We start from the raw sequence: 22,841 nt of genomic DNA, 5'->3' as shown, positions 1-22,841 counted from the left end.
ACAGTGTCCAGAGAAGCAGTTCCACTGGCTAAGGGTGGTACTGGCCTCATATTCAGTGAACACCTTCCAAGGGAGCCCTTCTGGTATAACTGGGAGAATTAGAGAAGTTGATATTTCTACAGTATGGTTATTCTTTGGAGATAAGTGGTTCTCTCATAAGCAAGTCTATTAGCATTATTTCTTTAGTTAACATATGCCTATGTTCTGAGGTGCCTGCAGCCTCTCCACATACCCCTTCTCCACCAAAAAACCCCAAGGTAATTGTCTTCACTCTGAGTTCAGAACCATCCGAGGATGGATTTGATGATAAAGTCAGCTAACTTTATTGCTTACTTACTATGAACCAGGCAAGGAACCATGCTTTACTTCATTTAATTCTCAAAACACCACCATAAGGAAGATATTTCTATCAGTACCTGCACTTTACTGATGAATAAATTGAGGCACAGACACCCTAAGTGATTTGCTCAAATCATACAACTGGAGGCAGCCACTCCACTTTTTGAGCTCAAGTCTCTCTGATTTCAGGATCTGAGTTTTTAACTGATGAGCTATTCTTTACCTCAAATGTGTCTTTTGTTGACTAAGTGTCCAGACTCCCTTTAAATTCAGACAAAAATATCAGCAATCATTATTCTCTATCCCATCTCTACACTGAAATTCAGGTTTAAAAACAATTGATCTTAAAAAAAAAATCTTAAAGGAGTTTAGTTCACCAGAATTATGATTAGAAGAAGCTTAAATTTGTTTTCCATGACTGGTGTGTTGAATCATTTTCTCAGAGAGAAATATATCCGGATGGTAGAATTTCAGGGTACTTTGAAGCGTAATAAATTGAATGCCAGGATGCAAAGAGGTAATACATTTGAAAAGCCTTGTCGACTTGTTTGGAACCTATTTCCCAAGTACTAAATACATTTGAATTAATTTTTCCAGGCCACCACCCATATACATTTATTTATTTATTATTTGCCTTGTTTCAAAAGACTTAAAATGGCAGGCTCACAGATTTATTTCAACAGCTTTTTTTTTATTTGCTTGGTTTTGGTTTTTTGGCAATTTTCTTTTTCTGTCTACCTACTAGGCCTCTGTCCAAGCTAAGGCGCAAGGCTCTGCACCTCCTCTGCACCCACCAAAGGAAGCAGAGTTCCAGGAACGGGAGGGTCATCCCCTGGGACAGGAAAGAAGGGCCAGGAAATGTTGGGGCAGGCTCTGAGAAGGGGTTAGGATCTCAGAGAGTTAGGATCAAGATTGTATTTAGGGAGTCAGTTGGGATATGGAAATGGAGGCAACGGGTAAAGCAGAAAACTGCCCTGGGCCTCACTGATGACTCTTGGCTTCCTACCAGGAAGTCCTTTTGGCTCAAAATATCTTCAAAAATATTCCTCTAGGCTCAAAGCCTGACATTCCACTAATTACCAATTTTTTTGATTAGTAAGCATCCTCTACAGTTAAGAGAACTGCCTCAGGAGTTGGAATCCTGGCTTCATCACCTACTAGCTGTGTGGTCTTGGAAAAAACAGTCCATCTTTTGAATCTCAGTTTCTTTGTCAATAAAAGAGAGACAATAATAGTGATAAGTAGTGAACTGAAAGTCACTCAGTCATGTCTGACTTTTTGTGACCCCATGACTGTAGCCTGCCACACACCTCTGTCCATGGAATTCTCCAGGCAAGAATACGGAGTGGGTTTCCTTCTCCAGGGCATCTTCCCAACCCCAGGGATCGAATTCAAGTCTGCCTCATTGCAGGCAGATTCTTTACCATCTGATAATAGAGCTGATAGTAACAGTACCTCTAGTGGTGGGGTTGGAGGATGAAACAGTTACAGAAAGCACTTAGAATAGTGTCTGACACAAGGCACTCAGTAATCTCCAGCCATTTATACACCTGCATGAATTACTCTAAGCAAATCAATTTATGATGTGCAGTAAAGGGAAGGTATCTTGTGACGGAAGTGTTTCCGACATTAAAGGAAGAAGTTTGTCAAAGTGCACTTGTGGGAACCAAAGAAAAACTTATGCATTCTACGGGTTGTAAGGAGGCAGTGGGAGGGATCGCCAAAAATACTTTTTACCTACTTTAAAATTTTAAAGAGTAGAATAGGCAAATTAATAGAGATAGAAAGTAGAATAGAGGTTACCAGGGGCTGAGGGGAGAGGGGGACTGGGAGTTATTCTTTAATGGTATAGAATTTCTGTTTGGGATCATGAAAAGGTTTTGGAAATGGATAGTGGCAATGGTTGCACAACATTGTAAATGTAATTAATTCTGCTGAATTGTACACTGAAAATGGTACATTTTATCTTACATTTCATGACAATTCTACAATATCTACCTAGTACTGATCTTCCTGTCCCACTTTTCAGAGAATGATATGCTGCTTCTTCTAATCAAGGTAATAAGACAGAGAGGAGGGTATTCCAAGGTCGATTTAAGTAAATGTCCTTCCATGGCTCTCCAAGTTGCAGGCTGAAGAAAAAATTTGAGGTTGTGGCCCAGAGATGGAGCATAAGGCCACGGTTTGCCCAATCTGGGAGAGGTGATTACACTATAGACCCAAGGACAGGCTTCCTCTATGCCCAAGAGCTGTTGCTCGAGGCACTACTTACCTCCAATTCAGCACCCTTGCCTACTGCTCCTGGTGCAAGATGAAATTTCCTGGTTGGGGGAGGCATTTTAGCCCCCAGGCTTCATATACAACTTGGGGCAATATTTGGGCCACATTCCTTTGATAAGGCCTCAAAATTCTAGCCATTAGATTTCTAACATTCTCTGTGTCTGCATGTCTATTCAGTTGTGTCCAACTCTTTGTGACCATATGGACTGTAGCTGCCAGGTTCCTCTGTCTGTGGAATTTTCCAGGTAAGAATACTGGAGTGGGTTGCCATTTCCTCCTCCAGGGGATGTTCTTGACTGAGGGATCGAACCCATGTCTTCTGAGTCTCCTGCATTGGCAGGTGGCTTTTTACCTCTGAAGACACATGGGAAGCCCAACAGTCTCTGTATATCTTTCCTGCTGCTGCTGCTGCTAAGTCGCTTCAGTTATGTCTGACTCTGTGCGACCCCATAGACGGCAGCCCACCAGGCTCCTCTGTCCCTGGGATTCTCCAGGCAGTATATTTTTCCTACTGTAGCCTAATTTGACATTCTCTATAAGTGTGGTCTCTGGACTGGCAGAACCGGCAGCAACTGGGAACTTGTTAAACCTGGAACTTCAAGGGCTCTACTCCAGACTTGTTGACTTAACAAGCCCTCCAGGTGATTCTGATGAATACTTTGAGAACTGCTCTCACCCATTCATGGTGTGCCAATCAGTGGAAGATCGTGGCCAAGGAAGTAAGGTTTAATCTTTTTCTGCAATGTGGATTTAGCAGTACTGCTTATTTCATATGCCCATTATTTCACTATGAGAGAAGTGAGTGAACAAAATAGGAAGGAACTAGCAGAAGAATCTCAGTAAAAGTATCTTAATTAATAAATCTTTAAACTCATTTTATGAACAAGAATAATCTGTATGTTACTTAACTGAAAGTAGAAGAGTCAATTTCTCAATTTTTAGGGTCTACTCTCTTAGCAACTCTTAAAACGCACTGCAGTATTATTAACTATAGTCACCATTATGCACAGAGGCGCCAAATTCTCGGGGAGCAGAGAATGGATACTAAGAAGAGCTGGGATATATCTGAAGGACGGGGGTGTGAAGGAAGAGGAGGAATATACTTCTTTCTAAACCTATGAAGCTGAAAGACTAAGGGTAATGACAAGAAGGAGTTAACAACAGCCAAACAGAAAAGCAAAATAATTATCAATGCATATAGTGTCCTTCATAAATAGTTGTTGAGTAAGTGAATAAATGTATAAAAACATAGGCAGAGAGTCTTTGGTCTTAGAGGCTATAGAATATTGAGATACTTACAGTAGTTAGGTGAGGAATAAAATCATTTTCAGTCACGTCTTGCTCCATGTGTGAAAAGATAATCTCACGATTAAAATTTTTCTGTTACCCTGGCCATATATTTAGCCATGTCTTCATTAACTGACTCTCTATGTATGACACAGAATAACCTGGGGAGGAAAAACTCCTGTTCCTGGATTTAAGTTGCAAAATCTAGGTCCTTGAGAAGGAGGAAAGGCCCAAAGATGATGGAAGAATATGTGATGACTCAGAGCAGAGTTTCCATTCCTATTATCATCCAAAGAAGCCCTACATTAATTAGGAAGACAGAAGAGATCTTGAGAAAGGACACTTGAGTCCAATCTGAAATTCTCCAAACCAAGTCAAACATTGAGTGGGAAAATAGCACATCCCAATATATTTCTAGGATCCTGGAGCAGAAGGATGCTAGATGCCCTGCCCACTCCCTAACTGCACCTTTTTATTTTTTTTTTAATTTATTTTTTTGCACCTTTTTATTTTAATAAGAAAAAACAAGTCTCTGACATTCAGTACCTGGTACTTGCCCAAGAACCACCTGTGCTATTTAACTGTATCATGGGGTCAATATATTTCATGATTTGCCTTGGAAACTCAATCAACCTCTTGCCTTGTTTCATGGGAAAATATATTCTAAATAGTTATCTTAGATATCTTAGATAACACATTTGTATTAGGACTTAGGATAAGGTGACTATCTACAAGGTTTGAAGATTAAGAACATGGGCTTTGGAGCAAGGAAGATCTTTAAGGCTATAAGGATGCTCTCAGTAGCAAGTGACATCCAACCTAACCCAAAGTGGCTTAAATAATTGGATTTATTGTTTTTCTTAACAGGAAAGTTGAAGACAGGGAGACTCCAGTAGGGATTTTTTTAAAAAATCAGTAGTCAACAGTATCATCAAGGACTCGGGTTTTCTCCATCTTTCTGTGCTGCCAACTTTAGTGTTAGGTTTAGCTCTAAGCTTGCAGCCAGATGGTTGTATCATTTTCAAGCATCATACCCAGATACAATACCCAGAAGCAAAGGACTCCTTTTGCATGGGGAGGAAATCTTTTGATGAACCCCACCCTCCCCATTTGTTTCATTGGCCAGAATTATATCACATGTCCATGTCCAAACTTGCTGGTTAGGGAGTTGAGGACTAATTTCTGATTTGGATCAATTAGGATATACCCATCCTAAGCCTGGGGCTAAGATTGGTCTCCCATGAATCACTGGCTTTCCAGAGAAGAGTGAATAATTGAAAAAAAAAAAAAGGGTTCTATTACCAAGGAAGAAAAGAATAGATGTTGGTAATCTCCATCTCAGTTTGAACTTGTCTCTGACACATAATACTTATATGATTCTAAGCAGTTTAATTACCTTTTTATGTCTCACATTTTTAACTTAATAGTGAAAATAATATACATATTAACAGAATTTTTGAGATATAGAATCATATATGCAAATTGCATAATGTATTGCCTTGGATATAATTATCTATCAAATAATCTTGTTATTAATATCATCATTAGAAAAGAATAACATTAAAAAGTTTACCTTTTTCAAATTCAGGAAATATTCATTTATATTTTATTGACCCAAAATATCATAACAGTAAGATCATACTTAATACGTTGAGCTTCTTATGTCAGCCATCTCTCAAAAGATCTGGTCAGATTTTTTTTCCCCCCTTTCACTAGTGAGGCTGTTTTTGAAATTTTGCAGAAAGTAACACATCACAGATGGCAAAAAAACATGAAAATCAACCAAAAGTTACTGCAACTTTTTCTAAGCCTGGTTTTCACACTCCATCTCCAGGGTGAGAACAGCCCACAAACACAGCACTCCAAACAGCCACCCCTCCCCACAGCTCACACCATAAAAATGGAATTCATAAAAACCATAATTTGCTTTTTAATGGTTTACTGAACTCCAGCAATGCCTTAGCACATACCCTTCAAACTGATTTCCTTAGGGACACCTCCAAACAGAAGCAACTCTAAAGAGCACAAGAGTTCAAATTTATAAATGCTCCCCCACTAGGCATCTGATAAACAGTAGGCTCGGTCACCCTCCTGGTGACCGTAGGCATAAGCAGGTCTTTTCAGGGGACTTTGGGACCATTAATAAAACCATAGAATTTGAGAACAGAAAGGGACTGCTGACTTCATCTCTGTGTAAGAAAACCACTGACTAGAGGGGAAAAAAAAAAAATCTCTTGCCCAAAGGTTTGTCGCAGGAGCAAATGTAGGACGAGTTGCTCAGTATCCCACACAGACTCTGCTCCAGCTCCACCTGCATGTAGTAATAACATTTTAGTTTTCACTCTGGAGAGAGCATTGTTGCTGCTACTGTGGCTATTGCTGTCTAGGAAAGCACTCTCTTCCATTCTCAATTCTAGGCATGTGATTGAAATAAAATCCACCTTTGAACTGCCTCATAAGATGCTTTATCAGTGAACGTGTATAGTCAGTTCCTCTGGGTACGATTGTGTGAGGGATAAGCGAATGACCTAACTAGAGCCAATGAAACAGAAAAGTTGTGTCTGCTGGAAAAGAAAGCCTCTTTTATTCCTGCTGGATTCGAAGGTGGGAGGAGGTACCGCTTGGAAATACCACCTCTGTCTTGTTTTGCTACCCTCAAAGCCTCAGAGAGAGGTCATTCCAGAGTAATCAAAACAGGAAGATTTTTGATATCATTTTGTCCTGATTCACCAATGCTTACAGTCAGCACTGGTCATCAGTGTTGGCAATGAGAGTTTGTTTAAGGTGATTTTGTTGGCTTTTCTTTTACCTGTAATTGAAATGTTAATGAAAGGTGTCCATTAGTCCAGCTCTTTTCTCTTCTCCATCTTCCCTACCCTGGCTCTAAGTGTCTGAGGATTATACAAGAGTCAGTGCCATCATGATGTGTAGGTTGTCGTGATTAATCACTCAGGGTTTGCTCTCTACATCATGTTGATCTCTGAGTTTTAGAGTCCATGGGCTATAATTTTTGTCAAAATTATTGCCACACTGTTACTCTTGCTGAGCAACTGAGTTTAAAACCAATGCTTACTGACCTTTTTGATTGTATTGTGCTATGCATGTTTTGCTTATTTGAAGATCCTTAGATATGTGCTATAGTTAGCTCCATCTTCACCTTCATTTTCCACCTATGCCTGGCTATTTGTCTCCTTTCCAAGATAACTTAAGACTACTTTTTTACTGAAGTACAGTTGATTTACAATGTTGTGTTAATGACTACTATACACTGACTCAATGGATGAATTTGAGCAAGCTCCAGGAGATGGTAAAGGACAGGGAGATGGGGAAGGACAAGGAAGACTAGCGTGCTGCAGTCCATGGGGTTGCAAAGAGTCAGACACAGCTGAGCAACTGGACGACAACAACAAATATAGCAGTGACTCAGTACATTTTTCTGGAGGCTACCTTGGTGGTTCAGCGGTAAAGAATCCGCCTGCCAATGCAGGAGGCATGGGTTTGATCCTTGGGTCAGGAAAATCCCCTAGAGAAGGGCATGGCAAACCACTCCAGTATTCTTGCTTGGGAAATGCTATGGACAGAGGAGTCTGGTGGGCAAGAGTCCACGGGGTCGCAGAAGAGTTGGACATGATTTAGCGACTAAACAACAGCACACTTTTAAAATATTCTTTTTCATCATAGTTTATCATAGGATAATGAATATAGCTCTCCATGCTATGCAGTAGGACCTTGTTTCATGCATTCTATATATAAACACATATCTGCTAACACAAGGGTGCCTACATCTTTTTGAATTATAGTTTTATCCAGATATATGCCCAGGGTGGGGTTCCTGGATCATATTGTAATTCTATTTTTGGTTTTCTGAGGAATATCCATACTGTTTTTCACTGTGGCTACACTAACTTACAAAGAATAACTTCTTGACCTAATCTTTCCATAGTTACTCTTTCTCTTTAATCTGAATCTCTTTTTTATCTTAAGGTTCATGGAAGGTTTCTGCTCTAAAAAAAAGCATGAAAAAAATTCATTCCTATTAAATAGACTGTTAAATCGCTGCTTTTTCCTACAGGCTAGGAAATTCTTGAAAAATAATCTACGCTTTTTTCTTCTAGAGACATTCCACTTCCATTCCTCATATTACCGTAATCTGACTGGTGGCCTTTTCTCTTTGTGAAACTCCATTTCAGAGGCATCAGGACTCTCCTAACTGCATTCAGCGGTTCTTCTGTGGCATATTGATTTACCCTTTTTAGCAACCCTGGCTTTGCTACTCCAGACTCTCCAGATATACTTTCTTCTATGTCTGTACTTCCTGAGTATCCTCTGAAGTTGCTCCATTCCTAACTTTAAATGGTGTGTTCCCACATCACATATTGAATTAGCATCGGAATTCTGATTATTTAAAAAAAAAAAAAAAAACCAACGTGAGACTCCTGGATTATAATCCCTAAATTCACATCTCTAACTGGCACCATATTTCTGAGCTCTCGTGTCCATATATCTAGCACATTCCAGACTCCCCTTTATTTAACCTTAATTCCTTTTGTTAGAAGCCATGTCTTTGAGAACAGGCACAGGGAGTTTTGCTGGGGAGCTAGATTTATTAATATTAAGTAATTCCAACCATTGCCTGGTTTGGAATCTTAACTCTACACTTTCTATCCCATTTTATATCCATGTTCCTGTTATGGTTTACTGCTGTTAAACGTGTTTCCTCTTGTAATCTTTCAGTGTGCTTGGGTTTTTCACTCACTCCAAACCTCCGTTTCATGTTCACCGTATTAGTCCTGTTTCCTCTATTTATCTTCCCAGTTCTTGACTCATTTCTAATGACCAGCTATCCGCACAGTTGTACTCTGGATTCTGATGAGCGATGTGTCTGGTGTTCACTTCACATACTCAATAGATATTTATGTTATGAGTGAACATTCCTTAGTAAATTCTGGTACATGATGATTTCAAGGGACTTAGACTTCAAGGTGCCCTGGATTTCAGTCAATTTCTAGCAGACTAACTTCTTGAATTACTGATTGATAACCATGCAGTCTCACTCAGACAATCTCTCAAAATTAAGGACATTTAGATGAGTCAAGTAAAGATCTTTTTAGAAATCAAGATGGGTATCCTATTAAGGTCTGTTTCCATCAGTTTGCACTCTGTTCTCTTTTCCTGGTAACTTAAGCCCACCTGACTTCATTTCTCAGGATCAAAAATTGCTCTCAATAAATTATTTGATTTTTAAAAATAAATTATATATCTTACTGTGTTATGTACCCAGAAGTCTCTGCATTTATTAGTACAACAAAAAGTTGTTATTATTTAACTTTTAGTAGTGTAAGTCACTCAGGGGTGTCAGACTCTTTGCGACCCCATGGACTGTAGCCCGCCAGGTTCCTCTGTCCATGGGATTCTCCAGGCAAGAATACTGGAGTGGGTTGCCATTTCTTTCTCCAGAGGATCTTCCCAACCCAGGGATTGAACCCGGATCTCCTGCCTTACAGGCAGATTCTTTACTGTGTGAGCTACAGGGAAGTCCCAATTTAAAATTTACTCTATAATTTAACTTTTATTCTGTCAGATATGGTGTTACACTTAATCTCAAGGCAAAACTGTGCACTTAGCACTGTCATTATTGTTAATCTACAAAGATAAAGCTAGGAAATATAGAAGTTAAGTCACTTGCTTAACTCTTAAGAAGAGAGTATTGGGTGGAGCATTCTGACTTTGAACAGCCCACTCTTTCTGAATTTGGAGTCTGTAATCAAACAGTGGTAATTGTAAGACTTAGATTAATTCATATCAAGAAAATAAAGTTATAAATTGTGTTGTGTGTGTGTGCTAAGTCACTTCAGTCATGCCCGACTGTTTGTAACCCCATGGACTGTAGCCCACCAGGTTCCTCTGTCTATGGGATTCTCCAGGCAAAAATACTGGAGTGGGCTGCCATGCCCTCCTCAAATTGTATTGCAGGGCAATATTAATAAGCATAATTTCCGTCATTTAAAGTGTATCTCCCAGCCAGCTGCCTATCCTATTGAATAGCAATTTATGAGGTCAAGAATGCTACTTTTCCTGGCAATATCCAAATATAAATAAGGACAATCAAACAGAAGCTTTTTGTAGGTCACATGTTTCTCGATTTTATCTGTGTGGCTTTGAAAAACAAAAGCCTCTAGTGATACATCTGAAAGCAGGACTCATAAAATGCTGGTATTTGCATTTGAAAGTGTTTTGTCAAAAAACCAACAGTCATATTCATTAGGGAGTTTTGCTATAATTCCTGAAAGAAAGTCAGAATTCTAATTCTAAAAGAAATTGTTTTTTATTTTTTCTACTCATATTTCAAGAGAGATTTTGTGCTTTGATTTATCTTAACTGAAACCCTGCAGTTGTTAAAACTTAGTGGGAAAATGTATGTATGTATATATGTATGTGTGTGTGTGTATAGGGGAGAATTAAACCAATTCATAGTTTCCATTCTATCCTGCTTTATCATGTTTTAATCTTTTTTTGAAGTTCAGCCCCCTCCAAATGCCTCTCTTGAATACTTACTGAAACATTTTTTTATAGAAAGAGAATTTTCTAATAAAAAAATCTCAGAAGTCATCAGTATTTTTAAAGTTTAAAAGAAACTAAATGCTTACTCAATTATCTCTGTTTTACTAATATCCCTAAGGCAAATGCAGTTTTAAAAATTATATACACATGGCAACAAAAAGTATCTCAGCCTGATGCTGTGTCTTACTAAGTGAGAAAGTTAGTTGTGTCTGACTCTTTGAGACCCCATGGACTATACAGCACGTGGAATTCTCCATGCAAAAATACTGGAGTGGGTAGTCATTACCTTCTCCAGGGGAACTTCCCAACCCAGGGATTGAACCCAGGTCTCCAACATTGCAGGTGGATTCTTTACCAGCTGAGCCACAAGGGAAGCCCCAAAATACTGGATTGGTTAGCCTATCCTTTCTCCAGGTCATCTTCCCAACCAGGAATCAAACCAGGGTATCCTGCAGAGCAGGCGGATTCTTTACCAACTGAGCTATCAGGGAAGCCCTGTGTCTTACTAAGTCTATAGAAAATCAAACCATTTCAAGTATTTTTCCTCTAAAATTTCTTGAGCTGATATTTTTAATCATCAAACTAGTTTTAGAAGATATGTACAAAGTAATGCTGGGTCTAAGCAGTAGCATGATAACAAATAGTTAACCACATATTCACCAAGAAAAAAAAAATCCTGATTTGTATCATATGCCAATTTTTATAGTATAAATACTCTTCAGTTCAGTTCAGTTCAGTCGCTTAGTCGTGTCTGACTCTTTGCAACCCCATGAATCGCAGCATGCCAGGCCTCCCTGTCCATCACCAACTCCTAGAGTTTACTCAAACTCATGTCCATCAAGTTGGTGATGCCATCCAACATCTCATCCTATGTCATCCCCTTCTCCTCCTGCCCACAATCCAGCCTAGCATCAGGGTCTTTTCCAATGAGTCAACTCTTCCAATGAGGAGGCCAAAGTATTAGAGTTTCAGCTTCAGCATCAGTCCTTCCAATGAACACCCAGGGCTGATCTCCTTTAGGATGGACTGGTTGGATCTCCTTGCAGTCCAAGGGACTCTCAAGAGTCTTCTCCAACACCACAGTGCAAAAGCATCAATTTTTCGGCGCTCAGCTTTCTTCACAGTCCAACTCTCACATCCATATATGACCACTGGAAAAACCATAGCCTTGACTAGATGGACCTTTGTTGGCAAAGTAATGCCTCTGCTTTTTAATATGCTGTCTAGGTTGGTCATAACTTACTTTCTAATGAGTAAGCGTCTTTTAATTTCACGGCTGCAATCACCATCTGCAGAGATTTTGGAGCCCAAAAAAATATCTGACACTGTATCCACTGTTTCCCCGTCTATTTCCCATGAAGTGATGGGACCAGATGCCATGATCTTTGTTTTCTGAATGTTGAGTTTTAGCCAAATTTTTCACTCTCCTCTTCCACTTTCATCAAGGGGCTTTTTAGTTCTTCTTCACTTTCTGCCATAAGAGTGGTATCATCTGCATGTCTGAGGTTATTGATATTTCTCCTGGCAATCTTGATTCCAGCTTGTGCTTCTTCCAGCCCAGCGTTTCTCATGATGTACTCTACATAGAAGTTAAATAAGCAGGGTGACACTATACAGCCTTGAAGTAATCCTTTTCCTATTTGGAACGAGTCTGTTGGTCCATGTCCAGTTCTAACTGGTGCTTCCTGACCTGCATACAGGTTTCTCAAGAGGTGGGTCAGGTGGTCTGGTATGCCCATTTCTTTCAGAATTTTCCACAGTTTATTGTGATCCACACAGTCAAAGGCTTTGGCATAGTCAATAAAGCAGAAATAGATGTTTTTCTGGAACTCTCTTGCTTTTTTGATGATCCAGCAGATGTTGGCAATTTGATCTCTGGTTCCTCTGCCTTTTCTAAATCCAACTTGAACATCTGGAAGTTCATGGTTCATGTACTGCTGAAGCCTGGCTTGGAGAATTTTCTGCATTACTTTACTAGTGTGTGAGATGAGTGCAATTGTGTGGTAATTTGAACATTCTTTGGGATTGCCTTTCTTTGGGACTGGAATGAAAGCTGACTTTTTCCAGTCCTGTGACCACTGCTGAGTTTTCCAAATTTGCTAGCTTACTGAGTGCAGCACTTTCACAGAATCATCTTTCAGGATTTGAAATAGCTCAACTGGAATTCCATCACGTCCACTAGCTTTGTTTGTAGTGATGCTTTCTAAGGCCCACTTGACTTCACATTCCAGGATGTCTGGCTCTAGGTGAGGGATCACACCGTCGTGATTATCTGGGTCATGAAGATCTTTTTTGGACAGTTCTTCTGTGTATTCTTGCCACCTCTTCTTAATATCTTCTGCTTCTGTTAGGTCTATGCCATTTCTGTCCTTTGTTGAACCCATCTTTGCATGAAATTTTCCCTTGGTATCTCTAATTTTCTTGAAGAGCTCTTTAGTCTTTCCCATTCTATTGTTTTCCTCTATCTCTTTGCATTGATCACTGAGGAAGGCTTTCTTATCTCTCCTTGCTATTCTTTGGAACTCTTCTTTCAAATGGATATATCTTTCCTTTTCTCCTTTGCTTTTTGATTTCTTTTTTTTCACAGCTATTTGTAAGGCACCTCAGACAACCATTTTGCCTTTTTGCATTTCTTTTTCATGAGGATGGTCTTGATCCCTGTCTCCTGTACAATGTCACGATCCTCCATCCATAGTTCATCAGGCACTCTGTCTATCAGATCCAGTCCCTTAAATCTATTTCCCACTTCCACTGTATAGTCATAAGGGATTTGATTTAGGTCATAGCTGAGTGGTCTAGTGGTTATCCCTACTCTCTTCAGTTTAAGTCTGAATTTGGCCATAAGGAGTTCATGATCTGAGCCACAGTCAGCTCCTGGTCTTGTTTTTGCTGACTGTATAGAGCTTCTCCATTTTTGGCTGCAAAGAATATAAGCAATCTGATTTTGGTGTTGACCATCTGGTGATGTCCATGTATAGAGTCTTCTCTTGTGTTGTTGGAAGAGGGTGTTTGCTATGACCAGTGTGTGCTCTTGGCAAAACCTTGTTAGCCTTTGCCCTGCTTCATTCCGTACTCCAAGGCCAAATTTGCCTGTCACTCCAGGTGTTTCTTGACTTTCTACTTTTGCATTCCATAAATACTCTATCTATAGGCAATTTCAAGCAAACGATGTTGAAGGCAGAGTTGAGAAAAGATGTAACCACAGTCAACCAACCAATGGGCCTGACAATCCTGTTATTATGTGAGCTTTCATCAAAACTCCAGGAAGTCTCTAAAATCACCTTTTTGTCAGATGTGAATAAAAGGATGCAGATGAGAACTGTGCTTAAACCCAGCCTTTAGAGTCAGGCGCCAAGACCTAACTCTACTCTTTAAATTATCCTCTGTATATCTTACATAAGCCATCTAACTTTCCTGTGACTCTCTTTGCTCATATGTAAAATGGTAATAATATAAGTTTTAATCTCATTAGAATTCCTATGATTATTAAATGAAATAGTACATTGAAGTGCTTAGAAGAGTTCTTGTCATATAGCTATAATAATAGGCTATTAGTAATAAATGTTAGGTACTATTTTTCTAGATTTTACAATCTAACTATCACAATATTTTACACATTGTCATCTAAATCTTTCAGGGTTCATTGAACCCTGCTTGATAACAACATTCTGCCAGTTATAGAGGGATGAGCACTAAGAAAGATGTCATACGTTACTTACTAGTCCCAATTTTGCCAAAGTCTAGGTTTGTGGCCTTTGGCAAACCAGTTTACTTCAGACGCTTTGGTTCTTTCACTAGTAAAATACAGAAAGTAATGATCACCCTGCCAACTACACAGGACTGTGCTGAGATTACTATAAGTTAATGAAACTAAGAAAACGTGGAAGATGGTACATACGTGCGATGTTATTATTAATCCAATTTAAAATTCATGATGCTATTGAGGCATTAAAATAAAAGAGTGAGAAGTTTTGTGTCATTTGAGTAAGCATTTGGAAATAATGTGTTGTTAAGAGCTGGGATGTTTTGTTGTATTGTAAAGATAAAAAAAAACCCACATTTGTATCCTGAAGCAGTGAAGCATTTTTTTCTTCCCACAAAAGAGCAAGTTTCAAATGAAAAGGAACTATACTTTGAAATATAACATATGTTTAAATGAATTAAGGATCCTGGGGAACTGAGTTAAAAATATCTTTGAAATCATAATTTTCTAGGAAAGGAAATATAAAGGAAAAATTAATAAATAAAGCATATAATATTTTGTCAAAATGGATAGTATTATGTCATTACAAGATGAATAGTGTAAATTTCCAAATAATTATTAAAGGCAAAATTTCATAAGTTTTATAAATAAGTATAAAAAATGAAATGTCCAGGACAGATTGAAGAAATTTTAAATTAAGTTCAGTCAACTTGTAAACAAGAAAAAGCACACACAAAAATGAAGGCAAGGAAATTATGGGAAAAATATTTGATTTTTAAAAAAATTTACCCATTGAATCTCTGTTCGTGTATAAGAATCATATACATTTATGTTCATTCAGTGAAAGTTAACTAAAAATCATTCTAAAAGTGTGCCTATGATTTTTTTCTCTTAATTTATGACTTCACACTGTGGTTTAACAGAGGAGTTCTGTTCTAGAGAAAAAGAATCACTGTGCAGCCTGGTCTTCACCACACCCTTTTTTATCACTTACCAGTAAAAATTCTTATGGCCTAAAATTTAAATGTTGGTATACGATATGGGAAGACCAAGTTCCCTTGTTGAGCGGAAAAATCAGAATGAAAGTTATGAATAGTATGTTATCTTCTATGAGAACCAGAGGGAAAATATGAAATAAAAATTTGTAAGAAATCACTGAAAATATTCATAAGAAATTTATGAGTTAGGGAACTTGAGTAGACTAGGAAACAGGTGGATAAAGACTTTCATCAGGTACCATTTTATATTGTTTTGATTTTTGATTTGTGAATTTATTACCTACCAAATAACATGTGTGTGTGTGTGTGTGTGTGTGTGTGTGTGTGTGTGTGTGTAAGTCCAGTACACCTCAATCTCGCATCTGATTTAACACTTCTCACCTGCCCCACACTCAGGCCGACAAGGCAGAGACGCCTGCAGAGGAGACGAGTGTGATGGATTCAGCCTCCGTGTTTGGTCCCCTGTCCCACTCACTATGCAGCTTCTTCTTGTTCGGCAATGTGGTGGGGCAGACAGGGGTCAAAGGGTCATACAAGACTGGTGGGTTTGCTGTCATCTGCATGACAAATACCCAAATGCTGATTACTTTTTCTCTCCTGAGGAGTTTCCGTGCTTCCTTCAGAGACAGCACCCTACACCAACTGGGTACCTTGTTCTTTGATATTTATGCTGAATTTTTGATTCCTACTCTGTCTTCTATATCAACAATCGGCCCACAAAGTCTGCTTTTACCCTCTGAAATCCGTATCTGTTGGACAACGCCTTCAAAAGACCTCTCCTCCACCTGCCTCTTGACTTTGAAAAACTCAGTACCTTTTCTGTACCAACATCTGGAAGTCCATTCTCTTTCAACAGGATCCCTCAACTGTTCTCCTTTAGGCCAAGATTTCTTAACCTCTATGGTATTAACATCTGGGACTAGATAATTCTTTTTTGTGGGGGATTTTCCTGTGCATATTATGATGTTTAGTGGCACCCTTGACTTCTACCTGTTAAAACAGTAGCTAGCTCCCATCAGCCAAACCGAGAGTGTCTCCAGAAATTGCCCAATGACACCTTGAAAGCGAATGGCCTGATTGAGCGCCATAGGACTAAGGTAACAATCCTCTTCAAATGAATTCCCATTTCTGAATCTCCTTACCACTCTGGTATTAATAATTATGATGGAGTTTAGATGATTATCAAATACACATGGGGAATTGCACTTAGCAAGCCCTTATACAGTGTCTGATAGATACCTCTCATGATATGGACATGTGACACGTTTTCTCAGAAGGAACTCTGAAATCTTGAGATAATAGGGAAACTCTTATATCAGTGAAAATCAGTGTAAGCTTACATCTATCTCTGACATTTAAAACTCTGGGCTTAAGGACTGTGAGAGCAGGGGGAGAGGAGACTTAATTTGCTTATTACTTTATTGATTGACTGTTTTGTATCATTCAAGCATTTAGATTAAAGTGTGTATTTTTTAAAAGAAAGAATCACAGTTCTTAATATGGCTACATCAAGAAGAACATTTTAAGCTTTAATAAGATTTTGATTTTGGTTTCTTAGCCAAGATATGAAAGCAGGGTCAAGAAAACAGGGGGAAAAAGGAGACAAGCAAAAAAGTTAAAAGGGCAAGGGGGTTAAAACTTACCTTGTTTCATCAATATAAACTGCTTCCAACACAGACGCTGCATATTCAATATTCTTCTTTAAGTCGATGACATTAACGTCACCTTTTTCCAGCTGCTTCACTAAGCATCTTAGTCTATTTCAAAAAGTAGCCAAGAAAAGAAAAAGAGAGAGATTTATCATGACTATAAGGAAAAGAGTCAATATTAAATATACAAATTGGGTTAAATTTTCAACTTATCTTTCCAGGTTATTAAATAGCAATATGTCCAGGTATATTTGAGGTATAATTAAGATCAATCTTTATTACTTAAACAACTATCAGAAATTATATTCACCTCTCAATAATATTAAGACTATAGGTTGCAGGTTTATGTACCATATTTCAAACACAGTTTTTCTGAAAATTCAAACAATATAGGTTATTTTCATAAAAGTATTTCTAATACTAGAATTTATTCTATGGCTGTTGTGCTTCTTCAGAGTTGGCAATAAGAAATACTTAACAGGTACTCTTTTGACCAGTATTGTATCAATTATTCACTGGTTATAGCAGTAGAAACAAAAATAAAAGGCAAAAGATTCAAGAAAATATAATTAAGATGAGAAAAAATATATGTATACAAGCTTAGTGTTTTTATTGCAATGATTTTTCAGTTGAGGCAAAACTACAAAATGTTTTCTCATGTTGTTGCCCATAGAATCATGTATCACAACTGAGAAATTTTAAAGCATTTCTGGATCTCTGACTCAGAAACTGTGATGTAATTAATACTATTGTTTTAAGTCACTACATTTTGAAATAATTTTTTAGGCAGAAATAGATATCTCAGGGAGTGAAATAGTACAAATTATCTCAATAATTTTCTAACACTTGTAGAAATTTCTATGCATTAACTATAAACCAAGTGTTTCTAAAGATACTTCCCTTTAATAAAAAGAAAAAGAAAACATGTTCTTTAGTCACTATACACTATAAATAAGCATTGTGAATACAATTCACCCATTTTCCTGTCAGCAGGCAGAATTTAATTTCTTGAGAAAAGGTATTTCAGAGAAAATAGAATACATCTACTTTTAGGCACTGCCTTAAAGATAGTATAACAGATTCTCTGAAAACTTACTTTGGATGATTTCCAATACCACAGTTTAGGGTATCAAGACAAGTTACAAATTTCAGCAGTGGTATTTTACATTTCTTCATCCATAAGAAACTTTATTTCTCCATGGAAAAGAGCCATACCTAGCTTAAAACTTCTTATTCAGGCAACTACAATTACTTTTTGTATCACATATTTTTGTATGATAAAATATTATCAAACAACAACTTTGCAAAATAAATTCCATGTGTCGATAAAAGTCTTATTTGTCCAGAGTCAGCAAAGCAAAACAAAATAAATATCAATGACTAAAACAGGTTACTTAGAAAAGAAAAATTAAGCCTGGCTCTGAGGCTTGTGTAAAATACGGAATATGATAATAATGGAGCAACACACAGAGTTTTAGGGGATTTTTGTAATTCTATAATCCAAACACATTGTACTTAGTAAAATTTCCTTTTATGTAGAAAGTAAAAGAAAGAGTTTCATACTTTGAAACAGCTTAAAAATATACCACTTATGTATCCTTAGCACTTTAGGGATTAGAGGGAGCTGACTCACCTGAAAAATTCAAAAAAATCTAGCTAATGTCATAAATAATGCTAAATGACTGAAGGTTTTCCTTCCAAAATCAGGAACAAGATTCTACTCTTACCACAGATATTCAAAATTGCGCTGGATCTTTTAGCCAAAGCTACAAGGCAAGAATAAAAGGTATTCATATTGGAAAGAAAGAAATAAAACTGTCTTTGTTCACAGACAATGTGATTGTCTAAGTAGCAAATCTGAGGAAATATACCAAAGAGTTACTGGAAGTGATAAAACGTTATAAATGATTTTAACAAGTTTACAGTATAAAAAGATACAAAAATTAATATCATGCTATACAATAATAATGAACAATCTGAAATTAAAATATAAAACAATACTATTTACAATAGTTCTGAAAATGCAAAATTCCTAGCTATAAATCTGACAAAGTATGTGCAAGCCCTATACACTGAAAACTATAGAACATCACTGAAAGGAAAAATGGTAGATCTAAGTAAATGGAAAGATACACCCATGCTTATGGATTGAAAGACTTTATATTGTTTTCATGTCATTTCTCCAAAAATTTATTTATAGATTCAATGTAACCCCAGTAAATATCCCAGCGGGCTCTCTTGTTGTTATATATATTGACATGTTGATTCTGAAATTCACATTGAATCAAGGAGCTAGAATAGTCAAATTTAACAAAAAGAACAAAGTTGGGGAATTTACACTACTTCAAGACATAAGCCTTCAAGACATTCTAAAGCTACAGTAGTCTGTACAGTATAAATGGCACAATACACTGCATTATTAGCACCAAGATAATACAATAGCTAAATCAATAGATTTATAAAGTTAAAAATAGACCCGCAAATATATAGTTAATTTATTTTGGGAAAAGACGCAAAGATAATTTAGAGGAAAAAGGATAACCTTCACAACAAGTTATACTGGATAATTAGAAATATCCATGTGTAAAAGGAACTTTGTTCCATCCCTGCATTGCAGATCTAAATGTATATCCTAAAACTATACATGTAGAAGAAAACATAGGAGAAAATGTTTGTGATCTTGGTTAAGCCAAAGATGTCATACATACAACACCTGCAATGAAATAATGAGTTGAACTTCACCAATATTAAGAACTTCCAGCCACAGACTGGGAGAAAATATTTGTACATCATATATCTGATAAAGATTTTTAGAAAACATGTTAAGAACTTGCAAACCTAAATAATAAGATAAATAATCCAATACAAAATCTGCTAATGATTTTTTCATATCACCAAAACTGATATATTCATGGCAAACATGAAAAGATGCTCAAAATCAGTAGTCACCAGAAAAATTCAAATTAAAACAACAAGGAATCAAATACTTTTTAGAATGACTAAAATTAAAGTAACTGATCATACCAAATACTGGCAAAAATGTGAAGCAATTTAAACTACCACACACAACTTCTGGGAATGTAAATAAGTACAATCAATTTGGAAAACAATTGCCCAAAAAGTTAAACATGTGTCTGTCACATGACTCAACTGTTCTATTCTTTGGTGGAGAGAAGAATAAATATATGTCCTTACAAATACTTGGACATAAATGTTCATGGCAGCTTTATTTGTAATAGACCCAAACTGGAAGCAAACCAAATGTTCATCCACAAGTAAAGGGAAAACCAACTGGGCCATATCCATCCAAAGAAGTTCTACTTAGCAATATAATGAATAAATTGTTGATACACAGTGACGTGACTGAACAATGACTATGGTGAGTGAGACAGGATATATGCATCCTGTATGATCCAATTTGTATAAAATTTTTAAATGCAGTCTGTTCTTACTGAGACAGGAAGCAGATCAGAGGTTGCCCGGAATTAGGAAGTAGAGATGAAGGAAGAGAGGAAGGGAAAGATTACAAAGGAGCTGGAAGAAGTTTTGATAGTAATGGAAATGTTAATTTTCTTGATTGTGGTGATGGTTTCATAGGTGCATACGTATGTTCATACTTATCAAATTATAAATTATAAAATGAAATATGTAATTTGAGATAGAAAATGGATATGTGCAAAATAGATGTTTCTGTTACATATCTGTACTTTTAACCAATTCCATTAAAATACTTAAATTTTTAATATGTAATATCAAAGACATGGAAGCACTCTAAAGCAGCATTAAAATGTTAATGGTTTTTCTTCAAAAAGAAAGGCACTAATCTTTGATAATTCATGAGACTTTTAAAATCAGCCTGAGTATTATGTACTGAACAGGTTTTGATATTCTTAGCTTTTTGGTGGGACTACTTCCTCACTTTATAAGGATCAGAACACTTAAAAGAAGCCAGCAATGAAAATAGAAACCATCTTTGAAAATAATTGATTAGATCTGTGATCTGTGATCTGTGATCTAATTAGTGATCCAGTCAAGCAGTCATGGAAGAAAAGCAATTTCTACTTTTGAACAAAGAGTACTGAGCTGTAGAAAATGATTTGAGTACTTTTATTCAAATATAGAACTGCCACTTTCCAAATGAAAAAATATGCAATGTAAAATGATGTAGTTTTCAGAATCAAGTACTTCATATATTCTAAACTTAGCTTCTAAGATATTGCTATAAAACCCTATCTTGCAAAAGAACCACTTACATAATAAGGATATTATACTGAAAAATCCCATGTGTCTATGCATGTCTTCATTAATTCTAGGATAAAAATGCCCAGGATATCTCTAATGCTGTAAAGCATGAGTGATGTGTATGTTAATAATTTTAACTTAAAAGAGAATTGAAAATAATCATACTTCTATCAATGTCCCTATTTTTTACATAATTGAAATACAAAAGAGGGAAGGATGTGGTTGTAAGAATGCCACACTAGGAAGCAGAAGAGGTAATGCTAAAGGAATATCTAGAGTGATATTAACATTAACATTAAAATATGGCCACACAGGAGTGCACAAAGACATACAAACTGGGACTGCCAGAACTAGAAGCTGCTCTGTCCTTTTCAGTAAGTCCTGCTTGCCTCTAATTCTAACATGATTAAAAAATGATGACAAGAAGCCATTATTTAGTGACGTTTTCTTGTCTATTCTGCAGGTCAATGCTTAGGAAATTAAAGTCTAACCTTTGTCGAAAAAGAAAGGCTTATAAATTGAAAGTCTTTTTAAGAAACTTTTTTTCCCACAAAGGCCAATGTTACAGTTGTAAAATCCCTTGATATCTTTATTTTATAGAATAAATAACTCCCAAAACAATTGGCATCACTGAAAAAATGGGAACAATTGTATGGCAAACATTATTGGCCTTTAAAATATATTTACAGTCTACATTTAAAGAAGCAAAATGTTCTCCACTGAAGTGGAGAACATAGAATGGAAAAATGAATTTTTAAGTGCAAAGAAATATATAATTTTTCTTCCTTTTCTTCCAAATCACATTTTGGGTTAACTATTTATCACTTTACTTCAAGAGTGTACTTTTTAATCACAGAAATGGGCACTGCATGGTTCCCAACATTTTGAAGTATTCCTTTTAAGTACAGAGATACAAACACTTGAACAGTTAGAAATGCTTTCAAGATCAATTTTGTTCCTCCTTAGAGGCAAAGAACAATAAGACCATATTAACTTTAAAGGGAGAACCAATCATTTATATCTGGTTACTGTCACACCTCTGAAATACTACAGGCTATATCAACTCAAGGATTTTCTTTAAAATTACATACTTAAATAACTATGTATAGTAAATACATATGTAAATATACACATATTTAAATATAAATATTTGACTATATAAATACACATTTAAAATATATATTTATAAAAATATAAAATATTTGTAAACTCCATTTTTATATAGTAAATATATTTATATGTTAAGTAGATAAATATATTTATGTTTTATATATATATTTAAATATATTTGTTCTGATGAAGAAAAAGTAATGATTCTCACCTACTACTAAGTATTTATTTAAACCAGGGAAGAAACATTAGAGATAGGGTGCACACACAGCAGACCCACTGAAGAACAGTTTAACTTTTTTTTTTCCATTTATTTTTATTAGTTGGAGGCTAATTACTTTACAATATTGTAGTGGTTTTTTTCATACATTGACATGAATCAGCCATGGATTTACATGTATTCTCCATCCCAATCCCCCCTCCCACCTCCCTCTCCACCCGATCCCTCTGGGTCTTCCCAGTGCACCAGGCCCGAGCACTTGTCTCATGCATCCAACCTGGGCTGGTGATCTGTTTCACCCTAGATAATATATATGTTTCGATGCTGTTCTCTCGAAACATCCCACCCTCGCCTTCTCCCACAGAGTCCAAAAGTCTGTTCTGTACATCTGTGTCTCTTTTTCTGTTTTGCATATAGGGTTATCGTTACCATCTTTCTAAATTCCATATATA

At 36.7% G+C, this 22,841-nt stretch overlaps 1 protein-coding gene across 6 annotated transcripts in view; it reads right to left on the bottom strand.

The window, feature by feature from the left end:
• The window catches only part of PDE1A (phosphodiesterase 1A), a 376,053-nt gene that overhangs the window by 106,705 nt on the left and 246,507 nt on the right, over positions 1-22,841 (bottom strand). For all 6 annotated transcript variants that reach the window (XM_043894606.1, XM_043894604.1, XM_043894603.1 and 3 more), the window contains one exon: positions 16,812-16,925. In XM_043894606.1, coding sequence (XP_043750541.1) covers positions 16,812-16,925 — 114 coding nt within the window. The remainder of the gene's footprint in view (positions 1-16,811; positions 16,926-22,841) is intronic.

Source organism: Cervus elaphus, chromosome 33 (assembly GCF_910594005.1).
Source record: "Cervus elaphus chromosome 33, mCerEla1.1, whole genome shotgun sequence".
Lineage (NCBI taxonomy): Eukaryota > Metazoa > Chordata > Mammalia > Artiodactyla > Cervidae > Cervus > Cervus elaphus.
This window is presented reverse-complemented; position numbering and strand designations above follow the sequence as displayed.